Consider the following 26,500-nt stretch of genomic DNA (forward strand, 5'->3'; position numbering starts at 1 on the left):
CTTTAGTGCGCTGCAACAAAATTTTCAATTATGAACGTAATGCAACTGGCCCAACTTGCCAACTTGCCATCTTGCTGATTTTAAGTGCAGAGCAGTTCAGGGACCCGGGGTATCGTATGCTGTTGTCCCAAGTAGCTTGGGACAGCGCTGTCAAGACTGTCGAGTGCTGCTGTGCCTACGCAGATATAGTAGCAGTGCTCATTGTTCCCTTCAAAAGGACTTGAAAGTTTATCGCTGCCCCCCCCCCCCCCTCAACTTACAGTATTGGATAGAAAAGGCAGTGCGGATGACGATGGAAAGGAGTCAAGAGGGTAATGCATAGCATATTCGTATATGAAATGCTATCAACCAGCTCTTCAACAAGTGCCCCTCGAGTTCATCTCTGAAGGACAGACAGCGAGTCGCGACTAAAAGCACTTTCTATAGCTTTGACGTTGAGTGTAAGTGTTTGATTTTTAAAAACTCTTTTGGGTGTCCCTTTTAGAGCAACATCCCACGCTACTACCTAGGTAAAAAAACACCCCATAGATGTTCCCGAAAGATCCCGACTTTTTTGTACATCGTGGAACGAGCTAGAGAAGTCCACAGCATTGCCGTAGCAGATTGTAAAACAAGGGCCAATGATGCACAACATAAATCTAACTAAGATCCTAAGTAGGACGTAGATTGGAAACAATCATTTTCTTATAGAGGGTAATAATCATTTAACGAAGTAACAAGGAATGATAATTATAAATAATAACAGCCATCTTTTAAAATAGACATATCGAATTAGTTCAGCCGGAGTAAAAGTTTTAAGTAAAGCGACGACGCGTCGTTTTGGTGGCAGTCGTACGCAGCGAACCCGGTGCAGGTGAGCCTGCAGCAATATGGACCCCGAAGGTGCCCCAGTCGTTTGCATATAGGTATGCACAGTTTTCCCAATAATCAATAATCACAGGCTTTGCTGCGCAGTGTGATCTTTGAACGAGGCGACTTGCCATTTCACATTGCCACCCTCCATTGTTGTCTGTAGCAGCAGAACTGTTGCGCTGCTACGCACATGATTTGATTCCCGGAATAAGAAAAGAAAAAACGTTGGAGAGGACGTAGCGCCATGCGATAAAGAAAAGTAGCAACGTTGGCCTCCATTTTTCCGATGGGATACGGTCTTCCGTTCTTTTCTCACGTGCGTCAGTAAGCAAGCAGACATCAGGCACATAGTCTGAATCCCATTTCTAAGGAGCTTCACTCATCCCTTGTCTTCGTATACGAAACAACTGGGTTTACTTTTACTCATGTGTTAGTCGGCATGTACCCATATCAGAAAAATTCTTGTCAATCATGGATTCTGTCTACTTTCTGAAAGAACCAAACACCGGCATTTTCTTTATGGTCGTTATATATTCTCAACTACAAACCTCTTTCTGAAGCTCACACCATGTCACACCTAATTCTTGTTTCTTGCAGACAACCCTTACCCTCTTTGCCATTGGGAGTGGGAAAGAATGAGCAAGGCATACGTAAAATTCACAGCCCTCCTCCCCCCCCCCCCCCTCCTACTGCTGCTGCAAAGATAAGAGACAACGAACGCGGCGACTGCGGCTCCACACGAGCTTTCGCGACCATTCGCGTTACTGTGCCCGTTGACACTACTTTACTTGCGGCTGCTCCCCGGAGTGAACGACACACGCGTCTGTCCCACAGCCAGTCCAAAGAAAAACAGCTGATGAAAGCACCAGCGATCTTCAACTGACAAGACAAAAGGACGCAACGCTTGGTGGGAGGTACCGCCGCCGAGTATTGCGATACTTGCGAATGAATGGCATCAGCAGAGGCACCTGTGAGAAGGGGGTTAGGTGCGCTGCAATAGTGTTGTTCCGCACGTCTTTCATCTACAGACGAGGTTTTCAAGAAATTAGCCATATACAGCTCCGCTTTAATAATATAAAAACACTGCTAAGAAACGAAGTTGCTGTCCCAAGATGTCACACCTGGTTAAGGTAGCCATGCGAGCCGTTCCAGTGACATTCAATGACTGACGATTCCTAACAACTTCGGTGTATTAAGGAAGGACATGACACTAAAGTTTTTAAAATTTCTTGATCAATAATGATTGAACTTGCTCACATTATGTGAATTTGTGTGCTAGTTTTATGTATCCGATTATTGTTCTAGAGTAATGTGTAGTTTTCAAAATACAAAATATTTCATGTGCCTTTTGGGAAGTAAATTTTTTTTTAACAAAGAGAGATACAAAGTAAATCAACATGTGGCAATAACCTGGAATCAGAACGGTGTGAAGTGCAAGAAAATGAATGTTATAAACCCATTAGAAGCAAAGTTATGGTATGTTGAACACTCTTGCGTGAAATATGCGCTTGATATCGACTCACTCAAACCTGTTCAACATAGCATAACTTTTGCCCAAGTGGTTCTGTAACATCCATTTTCGTCGTAATGTTAGCAGTTACGATTCCAGATTATTTTGATATGCTGATTTACTTTGTAACTCTTTCAGTTGGAAAAAAAAATTGCTCCCCAAAAGTCAGATGAAATATTTTGCATTTTAGGGACTAATCACTAAATTGTAAAAACAATTGCATATTTGAAATAAGCCAGCAAATATATATACACAACAAGAGGGTCATAGCATAAATAAAGAATAAAAAAATTTCTTTTTAAAAGCAGTGTCTCCCCTTGAGGAAAAAGGGAAAGGGGCAACTGACTTCTGAAACATTGCATATTCTCATCAGTGCAGAATTTTACAATACACCCACAACACCTACACAAAACATCCATCACGAGAGAAACTTCAGTCAGAGGCCTTTATGTTTTTTTTATCAAGAAATGCATTGTCGTCACGTCGAAATGTATTCTGTACATTTAGGGAAAAAAAAAGCAAGAACAAGATTGCTATTTGCCGTACATTCTACAAGCACGTGTCCAAAAACACGATTCCTGTACAAAAAATCTTTCCCGATTCCCCAGCCGTACAGTGACAACTACACGAGGTAAAAGATTATTGAAAATCAAATCGTTTATGTGGACAAAAAAAAAATGTCACACTAGCCCACAAACATAATGCATAACAGTATTGTGTTTCAGGACGGGTGTTGTGAGCACTTAACGTAAATTGGGCAACAAAAACAGCTTGCAATGAGCACTAACAAATGATGACACTAACTACTTCTGAAAAAAAATGTACGAAAAAACATAACAATGATGTCATCAACATCTCTTCAGAAGATCACTCAGTCGTCCACGCTTGGAAAGAGGTACCCTAAGCTTGCGACGTACAACGTGCCCGGCCCACATGAGAACCAACACATCAGCTTCACAGTGTGCTAGTAGTGCGACAAAGTCTGCAGTGTCGCCGTTACTGCAACGGCCGCGGACGCAACCGCCACTTCGTTCTACAGCATCATGAGGCGTAATTGCACATGCATTCAGCGAAACTGAAAGACCTGTTCGTGCATCACTTGTGAGCTGCAAAAAGCACCGACGTGGGACGAGACAGAAAAAGTAAATGTGCGCACCTGTGCACTGATTGAAACGTCTGCCCCGGCGACCCTGACACCATGTGGCCGTAAGGAAATCACGGGAGTGCAAACGCGTTTCACAGTCGCGGAAGCCAACTGAGAGGTACCGAAACAGTGTGACACTGCAGAAATAATGTTCATCGAGAACTGTGAACAGGCTTGACTATGCGTGTAAAGTTTTTTTTTGCAGAGTTCAGATATATTCACCTGTAGCAATACACTTTTTTTGTGAGGTGACACGATTTGGAGAGAGAGAGAAGAAAGCAGAGGGAAGCAGAGGGGTGAGTGGGCGACGGGAGAAATCGTTTGCAAGCGGCCAATGAATGACGCGGGCACGGCTGCGCTGCCCTCGGTTCCTTCGCGATGTTGATCTGGCGCACACGCTGCGTCGCTTTATATAAAAGGGTCGCTGTCGTACACCAGTACGACGCAAGGCAGTTCACTTTCCCATGTTCATGAGGTTGTTGACGTTTCCGCTGGCGGCACCCTGTAGTTGCCGCATCATGTTCTGCAGGCCCGAGAAACCACCTGCACAAAGAGAAAGCGGCAGGGTTGGCGTGACGTGTGTTCTCAGAAGCGCAGTTCCATAATAATGCACTGGAGCAAAACTTGTCGCTACTGTCCAAGGAAGCATGCATCTCGCAGCACTTTAGCCACCATGGGAATGATGGGTTGCTTGCAGACTAGCCTAGAGCTTCCATCTTTTGGCTCCATGTGGGCTACAGGTTACAATATGAATTTTAGCCAAGGCTCACCTTGACCCTATCAGGCTGACCAACTAAAATGAGATCACAAAATTCACAATGTGCCACTGTTTCTTACCCAAGACAAGAAACAAACAAGAATAAGCAAGCGCGTTCGAAGCCACAAAGACTAGCCAAGTCTATGCACTACACCTAACTTTCGTGATGGCTGAATGCTGGCAGCAACACAGTTCCCTGTATGGTCATGGCAACCACAAGACCGTGCAACTCATCGCTCCTGAACGCAACGCAAGGTAATGGTTTGAAACTTATGAGCTTAGAACATATTGCATTACAACATATGTGTTGAACAGCACTTATTTGATGCAGCTTTGCTGAGTGTAGTCCCCCATCAAAATATGCGTGAAAAGTGGACCCCAGTACATCGTTATGGCACGATTTAGGTGCAAGTGCCATTGTAAGGTTTTCGTACAGCCGTAGGCTTCATTTTCACACGCAACTGCTAAATGCACAGCACCTGGCTTGTAAAGTGAGGTCTAGAAAAGTTAAATACAATGAAGGAAAAACATCAAATGCAACCTAACTGTTTCTCGTGTCTTCTTTTAAAATTTAGGTGCCGCTTGTGTCAATAGTTATTAAATAGAAATTATGACTTATTGAACATTTAGCAAAGTTGAGGTGCTATTTGACATACATTTACAGCTGAGCGCACTGGATTAAATTTGATTTCATGGCTACCTTCTATCATTTCGATAAAATACAATTGCTATCATAAGTGAGCAGTCTGTTTACTGTCCGAAAAATTCCATACAGTTGAGCAACTATGGCAACATGGACACAATTGTAGGTGGTATTACAGTTGAAACCCTATATTGCAAAATAAATGATGCAGGCGTCAAGAAGCAAGTTAACAAAACTGACCCATTTGGTGCAAGACCCGAGGATCCATCATCTTGGCCATCTGCTGGTTGAGCTTGTTCATTTGTGCCTGATTCACGTTCTTCGCCATGTCGCCACCTGAAATCAGGGCAAGCAAGATTCTGTGCTCAAAACATGTTCCGAAGTCAATGCCGTTCCGGACCTTTCATGAGTTCGCAAAGCCTGAAGATAGAACACCCAAGTCTGGGTATACAAAATTTCTTGACAACCTTACACAATGACTATGAGGAAAGCTGGCAGCCAGGAAGGGAGTCTAAGTTCTAACTGCTCTAAAATTCAGAGCAAGGGCCCCTCTACTCATACAAGTGCCCCTCCCGCCCCCCCCCCCCCCAACTTTACTGGCAATTTCCAATATTTGCGATGTTTTGGGAAAGTGCCCCCTCCCCCCAATCCAATGCAATCCTGCTTGCGTGCCACTTGTTGCTTTGTCTTTGCAGTGAGAGGTCAGCTATGCATATGCAGTCCTACACAGTGGCAAAAAAAAAAAAGAGGTTATTCGATGGCATTGAAAAACTAAAAGAACGAGCACCAGACGTCTCGACATCTCAAGCTCGACTAGAAGCAGATACAGAAATTGGAGAAAAATTCCAATAATTTGCTGCAGCTAAACTATGAGACTGCAAAACCTCAACTGAAGCTCAGTAACGGCGCACCAGTGCTCGTCGAACACGTGGACGATTCTCTCTTCGCGTACCTGAAGTGCAGGTCGTGCCGTCGGCAGCCAGATTCTTTCCGAAGAGGCCGTCGAAATTGCGAACAGCATGCAATTGGGAAACTTCGTAGCCTCCAGCCATTACAGAATCACTGAAAACAGAGGTTCAGCATTCCAATGTGCCAAAGTACAAACGAGACCCAGAAGGCACCCGAGGAACTTTCGCAGGCAGCAAGTGCCTTTTCATCTTCCACAAGTTCACCGCGACGGTGCAATGGTTACACCTTATATAACATGGCCAACATGCATCAGACAATTGTGCGAATGGACAAGCCCGCCAACAGGACGAACAACGTCGTTGGCGAAAGCATCATACGAATTGCGAACACTGAATGTGCTTGACGAAGCTTCACAGTTTGCTTAGCTGCTTGTGCCACCGGCCACAAGCTCCCGGCCTTCGTTATCTTCAAGGAGCAAAGTGGACAAATTCAAGCCAGGGCCTTTGCGGCCTTCCGTGTAGCAGGTGAGAATAATATTTTTTGATGGGCGTGAAGGGTCACATAGTTGCCCAGTTGGTTTTATCACAACAATGACCTTTTTTCCTAAAAACGACTGGATGACATCAAAGAAAATGCAAGAATCGCTGTCGAGAGTCTGGGGCCTAAACATCGACGACATACGATGCTGTCATGAGGCCATTTAATGGGCAAGCTCTCGTGTAGGTTCGTGTAAAGGAAAAAAAGCCCATGATTTAACCGTAATCGAGAAATGAGTCGACGAGACCATTTGTTTCCACCAAATTCCCAAAACTCAATATACTTCAAAACCACTAAAAGATGAACAAGAGAAAAAGAACACAGCATGCAAAACTAGAAAGAGATTCACAGGAAGAACGAATGGCTAAAGATGCGAACTGTGCGTGGAAATAAATGTAAAATGTTCAGTGGAAAATAACCCTTATCACAACATAGCGGGACGCGGTGCTTGCAGCGGAGGCTCTGCTACCAAGGCATGAACGCACACATGCAAATGGTGACAGCGGCGATGCGGGGCTTGCAACTGATGCGACTGAGTAATGGCGAAGACGCACTCGTGCAGCAAGGCAAGTCTGGCAAATAGGTTGAAAAGCCCACATCTTTGCCTTGGAGGGAGAAAAGCGCCGGGCCAGTTGACGTCAGTGACCTTTCGGCAGCCGTAGCCCGCACACGAGGCCGGAGACGTTTTTTGGCCAACGCCAGATGAACAGAACAAGCCTTCCCCCGTCAGGTGACGAGAAAAAACTCTGTGTCCAGGTGGGAGCCTGCAGCGACCTTGATGCAGGAGCTCTGCTGGCCGCCACTCCCGCGCCCTGGCCACCTTCTTCACTCGGTCCGACTCAGCCACGTCTGCCTGCCTTCGCTGTTCTTCTCCCGTGGCTTTCCTAAATCTCCGTGGAAGCACCTTATAGGCTTAAAATGTCCACGCCCACACCTGCCGCAACCAAGTGCCATCTTCACCATCCTCTTTGGTTCAGCCTGATGGCATGGAGCACTTTTCAAACAAGCACAATCACATCAAAAATGCTTACTACTGTTGGACCAGGCACCCATCCATAAGACAGAAGCTGCCAGAAATGCCTTCGAGAAGTAGTACAACACTGCCGTGCTTTACGCGCTTGAAGACCACGGCGGACTTCAAGCGAAATGCTGCGACCTGTTTTTTGCAACTGACTTGGAGAAGTTTTCGATGGTCTTGAAAGCGATTAAAAGCTACAAAAAATCCTAGGCCTAAATGAAGTTGACTGCAATCTATGCACACTGCTTTTTTTTCTGGTGCCAAAATGTTGCTGGCATCTTGAATTTTGCTGTAAGTGTTTTTCAGGGTTTCGAAAAAGTGCCCCCCCCCCCCCCCCCCCCCGAAAAAATTCCTGGCTATGAGTGTGGTATGGGGCATGTGGTGCAGCCATGAAGATGTCCAAATTACTGGGCCTGTCCAAAATATTGGCTGTTCACTGTATTCATACAACAAGGGAGATTTGCTGGTACATAGTATTTTGATACGCCATACAAGAAAGTCTGTTTTGCTGCAACGGCAAAGCAATGAATGCACTACAAACAATTGGAAATACAGCGGAAACTTCACCTCAACGAACTTCAAGGGACCCTAGAAAAAAGTTCGTTAAAGTGAAAGTTAGCAGAATTGAAATAACTATTATGTAACTTTTTATAAGGACCTAAAAAAAATAGGTTGTTGAATTGAAATTTAAGCCCTTTCACTCGCAGTGTTCCATATTAGAAGGTGAATTTCTGCTTATTTGGTATGTTCTCACGAATGAATTTTTTCTACATCCTGGCTATATACAGCTTCATTGTCAAAATCAATGCCCCATTTGCTCTGCCAAAATATATTTCAGACATGTTTTCAATGAAATAAGTGGTTTCAACATGACATGTATGCACGATAGTGTCTCTACCCATTGATGTTGCTCAGAATACTACATTTACTCGCATAACCCTTGCACTCTTTTTTGCGGAAAACGATGAAATGTTGGAGTTGGGGGTGCAAGAATTATGCGAAGAAAATTTTCCGTGAAAACATACAGATAAAAAAGATAAAGTGGCTGCAAATCGAGGTTATCACGTCACCAACTATCTACAAGCTATGAAAAGTACTAACTAAGACTTACCTCAACAATAAAACCACAGCTTCAATACAAGGCAAAATTTATTTGAGACACAAAAGCTGCAGCCAAATAGTAGAGAATTAGAATACTGCTTGCAAAGCTTGTGAGCCTTACGGGCACAGCTTTAGCGTTCACCGCTCAACGGGAGCCCTCAAAAAGTTAGCATATAGCGTGAAAATTAGGCCGATGGCCATTTAACACAGAATCGCCCGCAGTTGCCATCTGAGGAAATGAAGTTTACAACTCATCCCAGTCTTAGGCACACGACCCAATGCGTCTTGATGGCTTTCAGCTGCTTGTGCTGCCGTCGCTAGTAACGAACACTAATCTCGGCGACCCCGGAGTGCTTACCATGATTAATCAGCACATGATTAACCACTTTTAACTTGAAAGCAGCCGCATAGCTTCCAAATTGCCCCCATAGCGTAACGACACAACAGATGCACCGTGAAATAGCTGTCACAACGTGCACTTGCCACTTTGGCTTGGCTTGGATTGGAGTTCCGTGCATTGACAGCACGCTTAATGCTTAAAAGATGGCGCCAGATGGCGTGCACTATCATCATCAATGGTTGGAAGTAGCGGACGACATTTCTGCTGCAATTTTTGAGGGTGCGAGAATTACCTAAGCTCGAGAGTAAATATGGTGTTGCATGCACAGGTCTGCTCTTCCACATCCCTTCGGGTGAAACTGTAGCAGGCACCACTCACCCTTGAAGAGGCCCTTGATGCCACCCATCTTCTTGACCATGGCGGCAAACTTGGTGTACTGCGCCAGGAGCTCCTGCACCTCACGAGAGGTGACCCCGGCGCCGCGGGCGACCCTCGTGACCCGTCCAGTCTGCCGCGAGAACAGCTTGGCCCCTTCTCTGTGGTCCAGCTCTGAGGGCACGACGGAGAATTGCACGAACAGAACACTGGTACCAACAAAGCTTACAAAAGTTTGAGCACGATGCAAACACCAGGCATAGGCGAGATAATCTGTCTTGTAAAAGGATACTGACATTGGCACAAACATTGAATGAAGACTTCAGCAAGTAAGAGTATAAAACAAAGTCGGGCACTATTACCCCTTGGACATCCACAAACATTGAATGAAGACTTCAGCAAGTAAGAGTATAAAACAAAGTCGGGCACTATTACCCCTTGGACATCAACTGACCCACACAACATGAAGTCCTGCTCAGCCATTTTGTGTTACTTTAGTCGTCCAACTCACAAAGTACAGCTCATTGCTAATGGGCTCCGTTAATTCAGGCTATGCAAGCACAAGCCCTGTTTCTAGCAGAAAACAGAATGTTTTTTTTACAACCGTGGTAAGTGTTTTTTTGTAGGGTACCGTCAGGATAGTGCTAATATTGAGATAAAATAAGCGACCCGAATGAGAGATGATTGGGTTCATAAATTACTGGCTGCCTCTTGCAGGTTTTCAAATAACCCATGGCATGTTTGTGCTTCCCCATTTCTACTCCCTCGTACTCTGCCCACATGCCCACCAGCCATCTCCGATAACTTCCAACAATCCATTTTGTACGGTTGCGATGAATGCTTTAGAAAACATGGCTTTTTGCGTACTGGTACAGCCAGCTCGATATCTGCGACGCCCGCATAACTGCATGCCACGAACAAATATCCTTAGGCTTTGTCCCGATCATGATGCTATTTGTAATGCCTGTGCTGCATACCAATAAAACCTCCTTGAAAAAAAAAAAAGAAAAGAAAAGTCAGTGGTAAGAGAGAGTACTGTACGTTGCGTAAATTCACAGGGCCTCCAGGATGATTGTTAGCCGGCGAAAAGTCTCTGTCCATACCTTGGTCGTTCATGCTGTCCATGATAGTCATGAGCTTTTTTAGCCTTCCCATAGACTCCTGCTCGTTGCCCTTCGTCATGAAGTCACTGCTGAAGCCTGGAATCATACCCTGCACAGAACCCGCGACACAGTCGTCACTACACGAGAAGAATGTGTGAAAATTCGTGGTAATTACGCCCCAGTGATCGCCTTGAAGAAGCAAGATAGCCCGACGAAGCAGTTTCCGTCAGTGTGACTGACAGTGTTCGAGACGCACTTAACATTTTGTTGCCACTGACCAACACTTAAAGACTCGAAAAGATGACCTGAGAAGTTTCGTGATCTATAAAAATAATCCCGGAAAGGCCATCGCTAATCAGGTGAAACAAGAACACCATCTCTAGTGCACACTAAACGACAAGTAATAACTTTTTTGCATTAGCGATTACCCGTGCACAATGCCGAAAGCACTGCCCTCGCTATGAAAAAACGCCTCATGGGTGAGAAAATGTGCAGAAAGAAAATGCAGGTGCAGAAGACAACCCACATGTTACTACACTGACTATGATAGCTTTGAACGGTACCTACCAGGGCGTACATAGTTAATACGAGATTAATAAAATTAAAGTACACTGTCTTTTGAGCTAGGGAGCCCGAGACATAAACAACGTTTGAGACAGTTTAGTTGAGGCACTATGGCCAAAGTGAAAAAAAAAAAAAAAAAAAGAACACTTCAGAATTTGTGGAGTCACGCCGATATTCATGAGCAAAGATTTCCGCAAACAATTTCGAAATGAAACTCTGACCCCTTCTGCTTAATAAATCAACGACAGTGAAATTAACAGCAGAGTTTTCAGTCTGACTAATCAGTCTAAACTGAAAACTAAGGTATGATTTGTCATCAGTCTAAACTGACTCATTGTTTCGTTTTAGTGTTTCTGTAACACTGACAGCAGTTCATGCCACTGTTGTAATAAGTGCAGACAGCAACATTAAAAAGCACGTTTACTCTACCCTACAAATCACCTTGCCCCGCCGCGGTGGTCTAGTGGCTAAGGTACTTGACTGCTGACCCGCAGGTGGCCGGTTTGAATCCCGGCTGTGGCAGCTGCATTTCCGATAGAGGCGGAAATGTTGTAGACCTGTGTGCTCAGATTCGGGTGCACGCTAAAGAATCCCAGGTGGTCGAAATTTCCAGAGCCCTCCACTACGGCCTCTCTCATAATCATATGGTGGTTTTGGGACGTTAAACCCTATATGTCAATCAATCAATTACAACACACCTTCATACAGACACACTTCTGGGCAAGTGCGAATCTCAGTAAATTCTCATAGGATATTTCAGTTAAGCATTAAAGTTGAAGAGCGCATGGTGTACCTACTGACTCTGACACTAGTGTGTCGTCTGGCTGCTGTACTGATTCTGGTGAGTTCACGCACCCGTATGGTTAGCTGTGACGACGACTACAAAAATACAAAATGGCCACTTGTACGTCAGCTATGCCGTCACGGCATGGACTGGTTATCGAAATGTAACATGATATTTTGCGCAAGGATGTGACAAGAAGCTCACACCGTGTTGTGACGTCAGGGTACTGTAGGAACCGAAACCAGTTTTCCAAACCATACTGAAATTACCTTTTCAAACTGCACCCAGACTTACCGGTACATTTTCTAGGCTCTTGAAGGCTTGGCCATTCATTCGCCACTAAAGCTTGAAAATTTGCGTAATAGTATCCCTTTCGAGAAGCGCGAACGAAGAGCTCACCATGATCTGGCTGAAGGGACCCATCTTCATGATGTTCTGGAACTGCTCGTACATATCGCGCAACGTGAACTCGCCGTGCTTGAGCTTCTCGATGAGCTCCTCGTTGTCGTCAAGCTTCAACTCGTTGACCTTGTCAATGAGGCCCTCGATGTCGCCCATACCTGTGGGGCGACCGAGACGAGAAACGTAGGAATCTCTGCAACCTCTGCCAACCAATGCTTCGGCTTTGCCACAAGTGCAGCGGATTTTTTCTAAAGTTTATTTCTTTCTGGTGCAGTGCTCAACACTCAATAAGCCCTGACAGTGTGCCGTTCGATAACCCTGCGCTCAAACCCACGCTTTGCGAAAACCATTACCTTTGCGGCTAATGCTAAAACACGAAAAAGCCATCGGACAGGCACCCGTGTCGTATGTCAATTTATCACGGAAAGCACCAACATACTAAAGGGAGCATGGGTAATGACAGCAGTAAGTCTTACTTCTGTTTTTTTTCTTCTACGAAAATATTATTTCTTTCTGTAACATACATACATATTTTTTGTGCATAACAGAAGCTTGCGCATGAGCAGCAGTATTTCGTGTTCTGAACGTGATGGGACAGTTCCACAAGCGTCACACCATGTTACGATGTCATGTCTTTCTTTTCGGTAGGAGCAAAGAAAGACACGACAGGCATAAAGGGGCAGCATCACAAGCCATGCTATGCTGTCACATAACGTCTTTTTCAGAGAGTTTGCTTGTAGGAGTGACAAAAGACGCGACGGAACAGTATCCCATATGTAAAGTCATGCCGTCATTTTTGGCCTCTATTTCCTCCTGGAGTGAAACCACGTGTACAGTACACTCTCGGTAAACAAAAACCTGTTCGAGGGAACAACTGCTTGAAACACGACTGGTAATTAGCAGCCTTATTTATCTCTCAGTAAACAGACCTCCAGTTAAACGGAACATATTTTCATGGCCTCTTCAGGTTCCGTTTAAAGAGTCTACAGTACTTGGACAATATGTTGCACCGACTGGCCCAGTTGACAACTATCTAGGGAGCGAGAAAAAACTTTCGCAGTTTACAGCCCACCTAAGAGTTTGCTGATGAATGGCTTGACCTTGAAGGGTTCGAAGTCGTCTATGTGTTCCCCGGTACCTATGAAGATGATTGGACTATGTGTGGCTGCCACCCTGGAGAAAAGGAACAAGCGAAGCACAGGTTTAGTGCTTGGCAAGTGCAAACACATCAAGTGCACCTGCAAGCTGCGCATGCTAAATAACTACAGGCCTGCTGACCTCAAGTAAAACGAGAACAAAGAAGAAACTGGACAGAATGACCAAAGCCCCAAAAGTACAAAAGTCCTGTGAAAAACGCGTGCTGATAATGAATACTTCATTTGCTTACTCTGATTAAGAAACAAAGTCATTTTGCAGGAAGACACGTGCTGATAATGATTACTTCATTTGCTTAGTCTAAGAAACAAAGTCATTTTGCAGGAGCATGTAGTATGTATTGCCTTCAGAGCTGCAGAGAAAAAAAAAAGCTCATAAGTTTATCCACAAAGTTGTCATCTAACAGAGGCTGAAATTAAGAATTATGAAAAGGAAAAAAGGATGAAAATAGGCTTTGTGACAAACTTTATTCAAGTAAAATTTTGTGCAGTGTTAATCGATTGTGCTCTGCCTCAGATCGTGCACAGCAGTATCGCTCGATGATCCACGAACCGTAGCCCACTTATTTTTGTTCAACAATGTTGAAGCAGCGAATTAACTTAATGCTGAATGTTACTTTTTTCAATGTCAGTAAAAACAACTGGCAGGCCTGCGCGGAAAGAGCAGCACTGTCCCGGCGAAATCTGGAAGAGCAGCCTTTCAAAGCCTCTTTTAAACATTCCATGGGTAACTGCAACGAATACACTTGCAGGACACTCACTACAGCATACGTAAATCATCATAATTTCTGTGTTGTAGAGAGGCATTCACTCTGCCATACTGCGTTCGAAGAAGCGTGCTACCCGCTACACACTTTCAAGGAATTTCATTCAATTTTTTTATGCTGTGACTGACAACGATAAATTAGGTATGCCTGAAGCTCTTGCCTGAAGTATTGGGTATGCCCCCAATACTGGGTATGCCCCCAAGAATTAGGTATGCCTGAAGTATTGAATAGGAGCATTCGACGAACTTTTGGTAATGTAATTCCCGTTGTGTGGCACCTGGTTATTCTTTTGCTTTTCTAAAACACTTTACTACTCATATTAACTGACTCCTTTCCCGACATTGAGCCTGCTTAAGGCCAATTCGCAATGAAGTCTCAAGCACTGGCGTGGCTCAGTAATGGAGTACTAGGTTGGCCATGCAGCGGACCCGGGTTCGAATCCCATTGTGTCCTTGGTCGTTTTTGTTTACTTCAGTTTTTTTTTCTCATTTCGTGAGAAGTCATTAAGGGAACAGGCGACGACGGGCAACTACTGCGCACGGTACCCTTGTTGAGATTTCATGACAGCTTTCGCTGTAAAAAAAAGAATGTTTGATATTTAAAGAAAGAAGCCACCTTTTCCTCACTCAACTGAACATTTTCAATAAAGCCTCAAAGACAGTTCATTCAAGATCGTGAACAAATAGACAGGCAGACTAGAATACAGTCGAGCCCACATATAACTGCCCTACTTAAAATGAACGATAACCACGTGACCGTGGAAATATACATTATTTTCATGGCACGAAATCGCATTTACAACGAACATCTCTTGGCGCCGCCGATCGGTTACAGCGAACGCAGTCGGCGATCTGGCAGCTTCCCGGGAAACTACTTTTGACCCCCGATAAGCCATCGGCGAAGTGGCCATAGATTCTTGCAGTTGAATGCCGACCCGATCCTGCTTCTGCACCCCTTTAGTTGTCGCTCTTCCAGACCGTTTTCTTTGTTGCGCACCCCTCTATCCTTTGTCCCCCCCCCCACAACTTTGAGCACACTGCATGCATCGCCAAATGTGACCAAATTCCTTTTTTCAAGTCCTAGGGAACTAGCCACGAGTATCATCGGCAACAACTCACGCGCTGAGGGCTCCACCTCCTTTCGCATGGCCGTCGAGCTTCGTGACGATGACAGCACCGACGTCCACTTTCTCTTTGAAGGCACGGGCCTGCAACAGGGCAAAATTAGCAAAGCTAAACAAGTGGTCCCTAGTGCAACATAGCGTAACCAAGAGAAGTGTGCTTGTTTTCCAGACTAAATGTTAGAGTGTGTACATTTATGTCACCTACCGCTCAATGCAAAAAGTGCCATTATGTATCCTTCTCATGACACGGTTTCTCTACGTCTACACTACTTGAAACACAGGCTTCGTGTGAGGCCTAAAATGCAGTTTTAGTTGACTTTCCACTGCCGTCCTGCTGTGAGTAAACCTAAACTTAGTCCAGCAACCAAGAGAAGTGCACTAACTGGCGAGAGAGCTCACCTGAGCTTCACAGGCTTGACCAATTGATGCATCCATCACAAAGATTATGTTGTCTGGTTTCTGTAGGAACAAGAGGAGGAACATAATCAAATGACGAGCAGAAGACGAACACGGCATCCACAAGTGTGAGCACTTGCTTAGGCAAACTGACGAGTTAAGCCATAAACCATAAACTATGTAAAAAAGGATATGGAGGACGTTCAAGCTTCGCCCTTAACTCTTTCAAATTAACGACATGCACCTTAATATGGTCAATGATGTAAACGTATGTTGTTGCTTGCATGTTTAAAAAGTGCGCCTCTTTCGATAATATGGGAAGCCATAATGACAGTGGCTAATTTTGGTTTAATTCTTCAGGCGGTTCTCCGTTCTTGCGCACACAAAACAAATGGTTGACAAGTTTCAAATCTCTCAATAGGTGACCGCTTGCTGCTCTGTCATTTAATGCTCAACAGGGTGCAATGACACCTGTTTCGGTGTCGACGCTGACTATAACACAGATGATTATGCTACGGTTGAGTCTCCCATCTTGTGGACTCTCTAAGAATAGAGATCTCATTGGTGAGAAGACGAAGAATTTCAAGTTGAACCCGGACATACAATCAAACCTCCATATAACAAACACGGATATAACAAAATATCAGTTATAAAAAACTAAATTAAAAATAGTTTTGCAATAGATACAGTATTAGAAATAACCTTTATAATGAATATTTGGACATAACGAACTTATTTCCTTGTAAGATGCAACTTTGCTACAATGAGGTTTGAGTGTAATGAAATTTACAAACTCACAGGAATATTAGTTATAAAGAGGGTTTTGTTATATGGAAGTTCGGACAACAATTTGGAAAATAAATGTACAAATCAAACAAAAGACAGACTGAAGGTCGAGCTAACCCAAAACACTTATTTAGCGGTAAAAAACTGCGTTATTATTGCGATATCAATTGCATGAATACTCTCAGTGGATTTTCGCTGTCACAAACATGTTCCCTAACAAGTCTAAATTGATAACAGCCCCCGCGCATTATAACTTCCTAGAGCGAGTAAAAGCCTGCGAGTGCTGTTGAAGCTCAGAGCAAATTAGCTGGCCCGTCTCTATCGCCAGGAAGGCGCATAAGATAACACACCTGGCGTGATAGAACTCCCGTCAAATGCTCAAACAGAATGAAAATCACTAATCTTGCATGAGTGAGACAAACGCGAGCAAGGGGGGGGGGGGGGGGAGGCAGGGTGGAGGGAGTGTTGTTTGAGTGGCAACGGTGAACTTTGACTTTAACGGCGCGGTCGCGATCGCTGTGGTTGTATTTGCTTTCAATAGGGTTTTGTAGGAGTACCGCGCAATATCGGATCCAAAATAGCTGGCTGCCAGCCTTACTTCATGTAACATTACAATTTGTTGCTGTTGCATTCATTCACTCAATGCACCCAACCGATTCTTTTATCACTTTATAGTCACCCTAAAGATAAAAAATATTGCGTTTTTTTTTTCGATACACATATGCCGGATGAATTTAGATTAGCAATAAGTAAATTTGACCCTGGTGAACTATATACATATGATTAAAAAATTCGACCCTTCAAGAGTTAATGAGTGAAATGCATTAGCATTATTAGGCTCTGTTCCCAGAGTCTCTGGAAGGACACTAAAGGGCCCTGTTCCCAGAGTCTCTAAACAATCTCCAAAGAGTTGCGCAGGACACGAAGGAGGCAAAGCAACAGCAATGGTGACAGCCATCTTTCCACAATAAGCAGAGACACAGTACTCCTGCTAACTGCAAAGTCTGCTGCGAGCTGCAACATCGTCTGTGCTGGGGCACAAAGCATCAGAGCACATGCTCAACTGGTAAGTTCTCCTTTGTGCGGCTCGAACCAGAGTTGTAACAGCACGTTTGAAGCGTACTGATTACACATCCGCAAAGGCCTGGTTTTGGCATACATCCCGACCAAAATTTAGTCAGTGTCCTTTTATTCAACTCATTTAACTTAGCTGCTTGCAGGAGCTGCCCAGAGAAATTTCATGCCAGTCCAAGCATTCCTTGAGCTATTCTTGTTCTTTGCATCCATCGCAATTTTTAGCTTATTGACAATGCTGGCAATGCCGACGACACCGCATATTTCTTGCCACTTCGAGTTAAAATGCTTCACACGTACTGGTAAGCTATTTGGTTCATAATAGTTAAACACAGCAGCACACACGAAGAACAAAGATGAGATGGAGATAAAGATGGAAAAAGACGCAAGCGCTGATGCACGTGCAAGTGTGTCATCCTGCCAAACACCCATTATTATACTTTTACGCAATGAACGTTTCTCGCTGAGTTATCACAGTTACAATGTAAACACTCGACGCGAGATGCAACATGTCGAAACAACAGACAGTGAAAGCACTCACGGTGACGTTGGACACTTGCAACATCTCCTCAAACAGCGAGTCCTCCTGTTTGTGCCTGCCGCTGGTGTCGACGACGATGATCTCAAAGCCCTCGTTCTTGAACTTCTCTACGCCCTCCTGTGCTATCACCACCGGATCGACCTCTGTGTAACTGCCAGAATAAGACAGAAACTCGCGTCGCAGGTTTTCGCAAGAGTAAAGTAGGTGCAGTGCTAAGAAGGTGGACACGAAGTGAAGACATGAACCAACGTACATGAGGGAGAGCTTTTGTTTCGTGAAAAAGCTCGACGCGCAGAGTTGGGGAGGCTAGGACAACATTAATATCTGTTCACACAGTCTGCAGTCACGCTTCACGAACGAGCACAGCCCAGTCTGACCTTATCAAAGTTGCCCGGGACACAAAGGAGGCTTTATTATGTCCAGCGTTCGTTGACAACACAGGCCCATTACACCGTAAAAGTAACGAGACCCCTTTCTTACGCACCTAATTATGTCTGACAGCTCACTGTACCCATTTCCGTGGTACAGACATTTTAATGTACATAATGTCGTACTGTACACACTAGAAATTCTATAAACACTAAGCACAGAACACACTGTTCGCAAGACCACCATTCTGTCCGTTCCTAAATTTATCACACAAGCAGTATCTTGTAATGGGTTCTGAGGGATAATTTACCAGCTCTGTCTGCAATATACTTAAGTTGAGCTGTGTCCGGGAAATGAAACTAAAAAGAGTAATTCCAATGCTACGGAACACTGCCTTCGTCCACCATTGTAATGTATAAAACATGGCGTTATCAGTAACAGATATGGGTGGTGCTGCTGTTTCACCAAAACGTTGAACTATAGTGTTTAACACCAACCAATACTACCTTGAAAATCTAACACGAAACTGGAAGGAATACAAAGGAAAGCTATGAGGTTCGTTTACAACAAGTACAGACATACAGATTCTCCGACTAAACTAATGAAAAAAGCTGGATTACTTACTCTAATGAATAGAACAAGGTTAGCACGTGCAAAATTCATACATGAATTAATACATGGTCATTTAAACATTGATGTATCCGCCTATCTTACGTTTGATCAAACTAGAACAACACGCCAAAAACACCCAATGAGACTTAACGAATACTCCTTCAACACAAACTGCTTTAACTACTCCTTCTTTCCGTTAGCCACTAATGAATGGAATAAACTGGATCCGAGTATCTCCAGCACTACCGAATTAGCGAAATTTCTAACCCTTGTCGAAAATGAACTTTGTATTATGCAAACGGAATCACCTGGTTGATTTTAATATGTATGTTCGTGTGAACATTGTACGAGCGAAGTATCATGTCATCATATTTTTTCTTTAAGCAATTTTTAGTACTGAATCCAGGTGAAGAGAAATCGCTCTGTTGATTCTTGAACATGTTTCTGTTTTTCAGTGTGTATAAATTTGCCCTTCCTTGAAATACTTCGCCATATTGTAGGGTAGTTTCTTATTGCTGTAATTTCTTGTTGTGTTTCTTGATGCATATGCCAATATGTCAACCAATGTGTCAACCAAGTCGCTGCATTTATTTTCTTCTGACAACTTTTCTTTACACTAATGTTTTATGCCTTCTTTGATCTGAATTTGTTAAATGATCCGATTCTGTTAGTTTCATTCTGTACTTTATCGCGATGTATGTCTTTATTGTGTACCTATTCGAATTTTTATGTTCACGCCCTTCCTTCTAAAATCCCTGATGGGATTGGCAGTATGTCGAAATAAATAAATAAATAAATAAATAACAGAGTAACAAGAGCTTGAAGTGGGCACACAACTATAAGAGCTTCTGCGGCCGCGGGAAGATGTGAATTGAGTTACGGAAAAACCAACAGCAATGGTGACAGCATTTCACTGCCACTTTTCATCTATACTCTAAGCCCTTTTCGAAGGAGAAAGGCTTAATAACAACAATATGATAATTGTAGGGGCCTTGTGTCCTAAAACTACAATATGATTATGAGAGATGACCAAGTGAACGGCTTCACAAATTTTGACCATCCAGGGTTTCTCAACATGCGTCTAAATCTAAGCACACAGGCTTTTAAGCATATCGCTTATATCGAAATGCGGCAACTGCGACCGACACTCGATACCGTGACGTTTGAATCAATGTTAGAGCACCAGTGCCAACAAATCACAGTGGCGGTAATGAACAGCTCCACAAAATAACGTAAGCGTGCCATGTCACGAATAATTATCGTGCGGTCGCTCACCTTCCGTAGAAGGGTATCCTCGCCTTGGTCGCGTTCTGCTTCAACTGGTCGAAGGCACCGGCTCGGAATGTGTCGGCACACACTAGGCACGTCTTCCAGCCTTTCTTGAGGTAGTGGTACGCCAGCTGCGGACGACGTACGTGTATAGCGAGTGTTTCGTCTTACTCCTCGCAACGAGGACAATGGAAGAGATTTTTTATACCACCGACCTTGTTCCCGTGTTAGAAATTTTAAAAGCATGTCTGCGCCAACAGAAGTGCAAGAGCACGAAGCAAAAAACTAGTTACACTTACGGAGATTTTTACGAGAAATACTAAAACAGTTCTGGATAAGAACGCGGCGTTTCAAAACTTCACTTCATCCCCTTTAATTTCCTGGTAAGAAGTCAATTGCGAGAAGCGAAATTTGAAACCAAGCTCTTGAAATTGCCCACCAATGCCCCACATGTCATTGTGAGGTCATGATATTGAAAGAGTTTGTGACATTGCACTTTTTACCCAGTGTTGCACTTAGCACATATTACTGGAACATGACAACCAGCTACAGTAATTATTATTATATCGCAAAAATATCACAATAACAAAGCCTCAATTCATAGTAATGTAGTTGATAGTCAACCTAAAAAAAATGAATTATAAAGTACGCCACAAAAGGTTTGTCGTCTCAGAAATTTATTAAGTGCAGCATCCACATATGCCGAATTCATTAGGCCTTTTTCTACAAATCAACACAGCGACTCTTAGCCATATTTACCTGTGCTGTCTGCTGCTGGCCTGTGCTTAAAGAGATACTGAACAACATCGAATTTCGACTTGGGACAGTACTGCTCGATAAACAGAGTTATTTATAGGCTTGTGCGAACAGTAAAATTTAAGCTTGAAGTGAATTCAAGTAGTATATATCACATATTACAAGACGAAATGAGAATATTTCTCATGACCTAATTAACCTGCACAATAATTTTTTAAAATTAAAACAAGACGTATGCAAATAACATTCTTTCTGGTTCACAGAAAGTGGAAAGAACTTTGAACAGTAGCACAATTTGAGCTTTTGTAGAATGCAGGTGAAATAACCTGTAAAATATGTTACGTGGCAAAATTTACTATACTTGGAGCATATAAGCAGCTATAACAGGTTTTTAAACCTAAATAAAATGATGAATTGATGTGGGGAAATAGTATAACAGCATCTCTGGAGTGAGAAAGAGGAGCAGTCGGAGAAGGAAAGGACAAGGACTTTGTTGTCGTTTTCGTAGACTCACCCCATCCATTGCTCCATTGCTGAGCGTTCTCAGTGAACGCCTCCAGACTCGTAACAATATGTTCATTTAACCTTACAGTGGGGCTTCTTGGCAGTGTGGACTTTCTCTGTATAAAGTATTCACGGTATAGCACCTCTTCACTGCAGTGAAACCACCTTTAAAGGGGGTTACATGCGGGTTAATATTTATTTGTTTATCATGAACACTTTGAAATTTCTAACAACTTAAATTCAACTACTGTGATATTCATTCGAATATTACAAGTGGTTGAATATTCACACAAGCCTATTAATTTCACATATCTTTGAACATGCCACCTCCTCCAGTTCATGGGGCGGCCGCTAGACACCGCTGGTTTGTGAAAAAAATGGAAAAAATTCGTTATTTTCCACAACTTTCTACATGAAATGAAGATTATGATTATCAATATCCGCACTCAATCTTTCAATTTGATTGAAAATCTGGAGATTCGCTGAAAATCTTGGCCACAAAAAGTTTTGCCCAGTCTTTCTCTAAGCAGGGCATCTGCCGTCTGCTCAGCTTGCACGCGCGGATCCCTTGTCTTTAAATCAAACATCTTACAGTGCATGTGAGTTAACCGGCAAGGTTGCAAGCACCGACCTTTGTGCACGTTGTGGTCTTGCCGCTGCCTTGAAGGCCGACGAACATGATGACGTTGTTCTTGCCTTTCGTTGGCTGCCATGCCTTTACCCCGGGGTCCACCAACTGCCAACGACAAAACGACAACCCTAAAACAATGCCCAAAAAAAAAACCTTTGCAGTCAAACACTAAGAAAAGACAACATGCACACACACCCTAGCCACCGAGAACGCTTGATGTTGACCAGAAGACAGTGCCAACATTTGAAGCTCAGCCAAACGTTCAAATTCTGTCCTATTTCTCGATTCAGTTTCCAAAGTGAACAGTAAAAGTTCATAACTGTGGATATTTAAATAACAAAAATAGCGCTTAAACATTACAAGCCATCAAGTAGGCAAATCATAACTAAATTTCAGCATGAATGCAATAAATTTTATAGTAGTAGTTACAATAGGCATAACACAGAAGTTATGTCGTGGAGTACACTACAGTGGTTAGGAGAGACAGACTTTTTCTTTTAAACTACGGTAATTTTGCACCCTCCCAACGATCCTGGCCAAGCGAACCTACTGTTTATTTGAGCCCGATGAAGCTGTTGTAACACAAGCCAAATGAAAATAAAGAGCATGCTATGAACCACAGCATTTTATCCTGTGTTCCATATGTTATGCTATTTATCCAACAACAGCTCCGTCGGAGAGTTTCCAACATTGAGCTCCCTCTCCATGCATGGAACAAAGAACACACGAAACAAGGGAACATACCCTGATCAGCTCCTTGAACACGGCGGACTGGATCATCCGCCGCTTATTCAACCCGGCTGCCATCTCGTCGATGTCGATGACCGATCTGCACGGGATGTGGAAGCATTGGCTTGCAACTTTCTATAATTACCTGCAGTCGCCTCTGTTTCTTTAGGAAATGTGACAGCAGGAAAAAAAAAAAAGCAAACGGCAACAGACACGGAGACACGTGATGGGAGCAAAGGCGGGGAGTCTAGCCAAAAGTGAAAGACTTTGGTATACTACCCAGCGTTCTATGTAACCAGAGCCGCACAGCCATTTAGGCTGTAATCTTGTTTGCCACGGACCGAATTTTCCAACCGTGATAGGCTCACTTTCGTAGCTTATGCAGGTCAGCCAATCTCGACTGCAAGTGCTTAGAGTGAGAGATATATAAGGAGGGAAGTATGGAAAGAATAGTGGGAAAGGAAGACAAACGTGTGAAAGTATAGACGGTGTGAGGAAAGAGAAGGCTTAAAAGAGTTAAAATCACACTGCCAAGCCATTGCAACCAACATTGCTGTCATAAACTCCAAATAGAATGAGTGTACCAGTTGCCACTCCGGAACCGCTTGTAGTCAAAGCAATCGGTTCAGAATGATTCGAAGCGGTACTCGGAAAATCAAGGAGCGCTCATAACACACACAAACATATATATGTACATGCGTTAGTTTTAGCATTCATCTGTGAGCTTTTTGTGGCAGGAAAGTTGACATTTAGCTATAATACAGAGGCTGAGAAACACAAAATTTCGCGACGTCACGCATATTCTAGCCTAGAATTGTAGTCATTATAATGACATAACGAGAGTAAGTTAATTTTGCAGATGCATTTATGCAGTTTGGTAAACGGTAAGGCAAGGCATGATGACAATGCAAATAAAAACTAGCAACACGCACATCTATCACGACAGCGCCTGGTATGCGGTGACTAGAATAATGAAAGAAATGCGGTAACTCTGCACATGTTAAAATTGTGGGCACCAATAATGAAAGTTGCTTTTTAGGAACAAGTATTTGAGCAAAGTGCTTGACAGGGAAGCAACAGGAACAGGGAAGCACATAATATTCAATATTATTTTGAAATTTGTCATCATACTTCACTGATTGCAACGCGAGAAAAAATCTAAATGAACAAGTAGTAACACTGCAATAATGCAATAGACAGGAAAACTAAATACAGTGTGGTTAAATGCTAAAGAAAGCTTTTGGGTGTCGTGTGCCACTGACTATGCCAGCACCCTTCTGCAACTTCACCGTGCACAATGAAGCTGCGTCAATCCATGAAAAAAGTGCACAGGATGACGCCGTAACCACTACAAGGCATCAGCTGCACATCTAGAGAAATTGTGCGCATTTTGTAGGAAAAACATTACACATGTTCTATGCATACATGCTCCATAGATCTGTAGACCGTTGCATGCACTTGTGTTAAAGAATAAGGCTTCACTTTAGGTGGCACAGTACAGCGACATTTAAGTAAACGTACGAAAGTGGCCTGTACAGAAATAATCCATGCAGGTCAGCATCAGTCTACAGCTTTGATTTCACAATGCACATGAATCGGGAGGCTCAAATATGCCCATTCCAGCCCTTTAACAGGAAAACAAAGTGAATTTCACGGCAAGAAATACGTCCGGCAAAATTATTAGGCGCTCTGTGGAAGTCGAAACTTCAGTACAACACATACTCCTTGTGAAGCTTGAGCGTTTGATGTCAAGTTGTGATTGGTGTCTTTCTAAATAAGGTAGGCAGGAATGTCTTGCATTTTGACATTTCCCCCGGCATGATGTGGAATGAGCAAATCTTATACAAGTTGAAGTAAACGTACTTGACGCGTAACAACAGGTTTTGCATTAGAACAACAACAACAACAATAATAAAGTCACCAGGAATAACATGTCAATGTAGATCGCAGAATCCGCGTAACGTCGACACCGTTTTTAGGTGTTCTATGTACCACAAGTAAAAGAAAATATCATGCAAGACGAACCCGCCACGCAGCTTCAAAGACGAGCGTTTCACGGTTGAGCTCACCTGACATTTTCTCTGAGCTGCTTCACAAGCTTGATGTTGATGTCAGCTTCTAGAAGTGCCGTGCATATCTCCTTTAGCATGGAATCTAGAACCTGTAAACAAAAAGAAAAAAAAAATCCAGGCATGTTGCAACGATAGGAGAGCCACGAGGAACATGCTACGCGTCCTATGTAAATGAGCAAACTTGACCGACATTTCATTTCTAGGCTCCCGCACGTCGAAACGCGAGTTTTTTCAGCGAGCGCACGGGAAATAATTTCACAGACACTTTCACAAACGTCCACCGATGCACTATCACGCCGTTAATTACCTCTAATCGCGTTCGATCAGCGGTGTGTTTCACAGTACTGTGCCAAAGCCTCGGCGTGATTACGACGTTTCGGTTAGCGACAGCTGTTTAATAAAACACTGACGCTGCAACTTGCACCGTGCCCGAGCTTTGTCGTCTAAACAGACAACAAATTCCTCGGCTCTTTTGAATGTAGCAGCTGTCATACGCGCGATGCACGCGAAAGATAATTCGGAGCTGTGAACTACAGGACGTCGGTTGGGACGTCGGCCAACTCTACCAGCTTACCTAAAAAACGTCGCCGGCTTACACAGGTAGTCACCTCGGGGGAAAACACAGCACTTAACGGAACACGCACTTCGTGAGGGATCGACGTAAACACGTTTCATAGCCTTACGGGCCGGCCCGCGATGTTGACGTAGGCCTCGAAGCGGGGAAGACGTCGTCGACGTCGGGTTAGAGGTACCCACCTCTTTGTTGATGATGGTCGCATTGCTGAGCGACCGCAACGCGTTGGTGATCTTGCGGCCCAAGTCGGCTAAAACCATGGTGCCGGTGTTGAGGCCCTGAGCCCGGCTTCCGAAATTAACTGCTCCTCACGCTCCCTGTAAACAGCTGGACACGGCATCCACCGAAATGCTGCGTGGAGCTGCTGGCCGAAGCGAACGCGCTGCCGCCAACCGTTAGACAGCGGCACTAACTTGTTTAAGGTATAAATAACAGTATGCGTGTAAGTTTGGCGGACCCAGCAAGCTCGTGTTACCTCTAAAGTAAGTATTTGCAAATTGTTAAAGATAATTTACTGTCACATATTACACAGAAAGCAAGTATACAATGTTTAAGTGGTTGGTTTCGGTTTCAGTAGGAAGAGTTCGCGTGTAGAGTTCGTTCAAGCGAGTATATAATCCGCTGTGTCGCTGCGCTCATTGTTTCAAGTTGAATTGAATTGAATGGAATTCAAGTTTATTTGTCCTGAAATTCTTACAGGATCGGGAGCAGAGGCTAAAGGCTATATAGCCTGACATGGGGCCTCTGCTTCTAAAGTTGGTGTTCTTATAGCCGGGCACAAGGTTCTCCTTCAGAAGGGGGGGGGGGGGGCAAAGGTTAACTCTTCCACACCGTGACTCCCCCTTATTTAGCCAAAGTATGGGGCAGACTTAGCGCCCCCCTTCCCCTCCCACCCCCACCCCCTAATCAGGGGCGGCGCCAGGATGTTTTTACTGGGGGGGGGGCAACCACGAAAAGTGAGTTCCTCCGGCGGGGGGGGGGGGGGGGGGGGCAAGCTAGCTCTGCTCCTACTAGGTTTTCAATATATGCTTCCGGGCACTTGGGTGGGCATAGGGGGGGCAGGCGAGAATTTTGGGGGGGCTCCAGCCCCCCCTTGCCCCTCCC

The 26,500-nt window shown here is 44.0% G+C and overlaps 1 protein-coding gene across 1 annotated transcript; it reads right to left on the bottom strand.

Moving 5' to 3' along the window:
• Nucleotides 1–2,793: 2,793 nt before the first annotated feature.
• Srp54k (signal recognition particle 54k) lies at nt 2,794–25,774 on the bottom strand. Its single transcript, XM_037418633.2, has 14 exons — nt 25,579–25,774; nt 24,820–24,911; nt 22,766–22,850; nt 22,022–22,126; nt 20,137–20,261; nt 17,881–18,031; nt 15,483–15,542; nt 15,079–15,167; nt 13,112–13,212; nt 12,037–12,197; nt 10,290–10,398; nt 9,190–9,360; nt 5,147–5,242; nt 2,794–4,049 (listed from the first exon to the last, which is right to left on the bottom strand). Exons 1-14 carry the CDS (start codon nt 25,654–25,656, stop codon nt 3,961–3,963), a joined length of 1,512 nt encoding a protein of 503 aa, XP_037274530.1. The 5' UTR covers nt 25,657–25,774; the 3' UTR covers nt 2,794–3,960.
• Nucleotides 25,775–26,500: the final 726 nt, after the last annotated feature.

Source organism: Rhipicephalus microplus, chromosome 6, assembly GCF_043290135.1.
Source record: "Rhipicephalus microplus isolate Deutch F79 chromosome 6, USDA_Rmic, whole genome shotgun sequence".
Classification (NCBI taxonomy): Eukaryota; Metazoa; Arthropoda; class Arachnida; order Ixodida; family Ixodidae; genus Rhipicephalus; species Rhipicephalus microplus.

What these genes read in the sequence shown, in the direction of transcription:
- Srp54k (XM_037418633.2), bottom strand. Translation starts at nt 25,656, where the DNA reads ATGGTTTTAGCCGACTTGGGCCGCAAGATCACCAACGCGTTGCGGTCG. An exon ending in AGACCACAACGTGCACAAAG is followed by an intron (nt 20,262 to 22,021) that starts GTCGGTGCTTGC and finishes CGTCGTCCGCAG; the next exon opens with CTGGCGTACCACTACCTCAA. An exon ending in TCGGGTCTTGCACCAAATGG is followed by an intron (nt 4,050 to 5,146) that starts GTCAGTTTTGTT and finishes CTCTTTGTGCAG; the next exon opens with GTGGTTTCTCGGGCCTGCAG.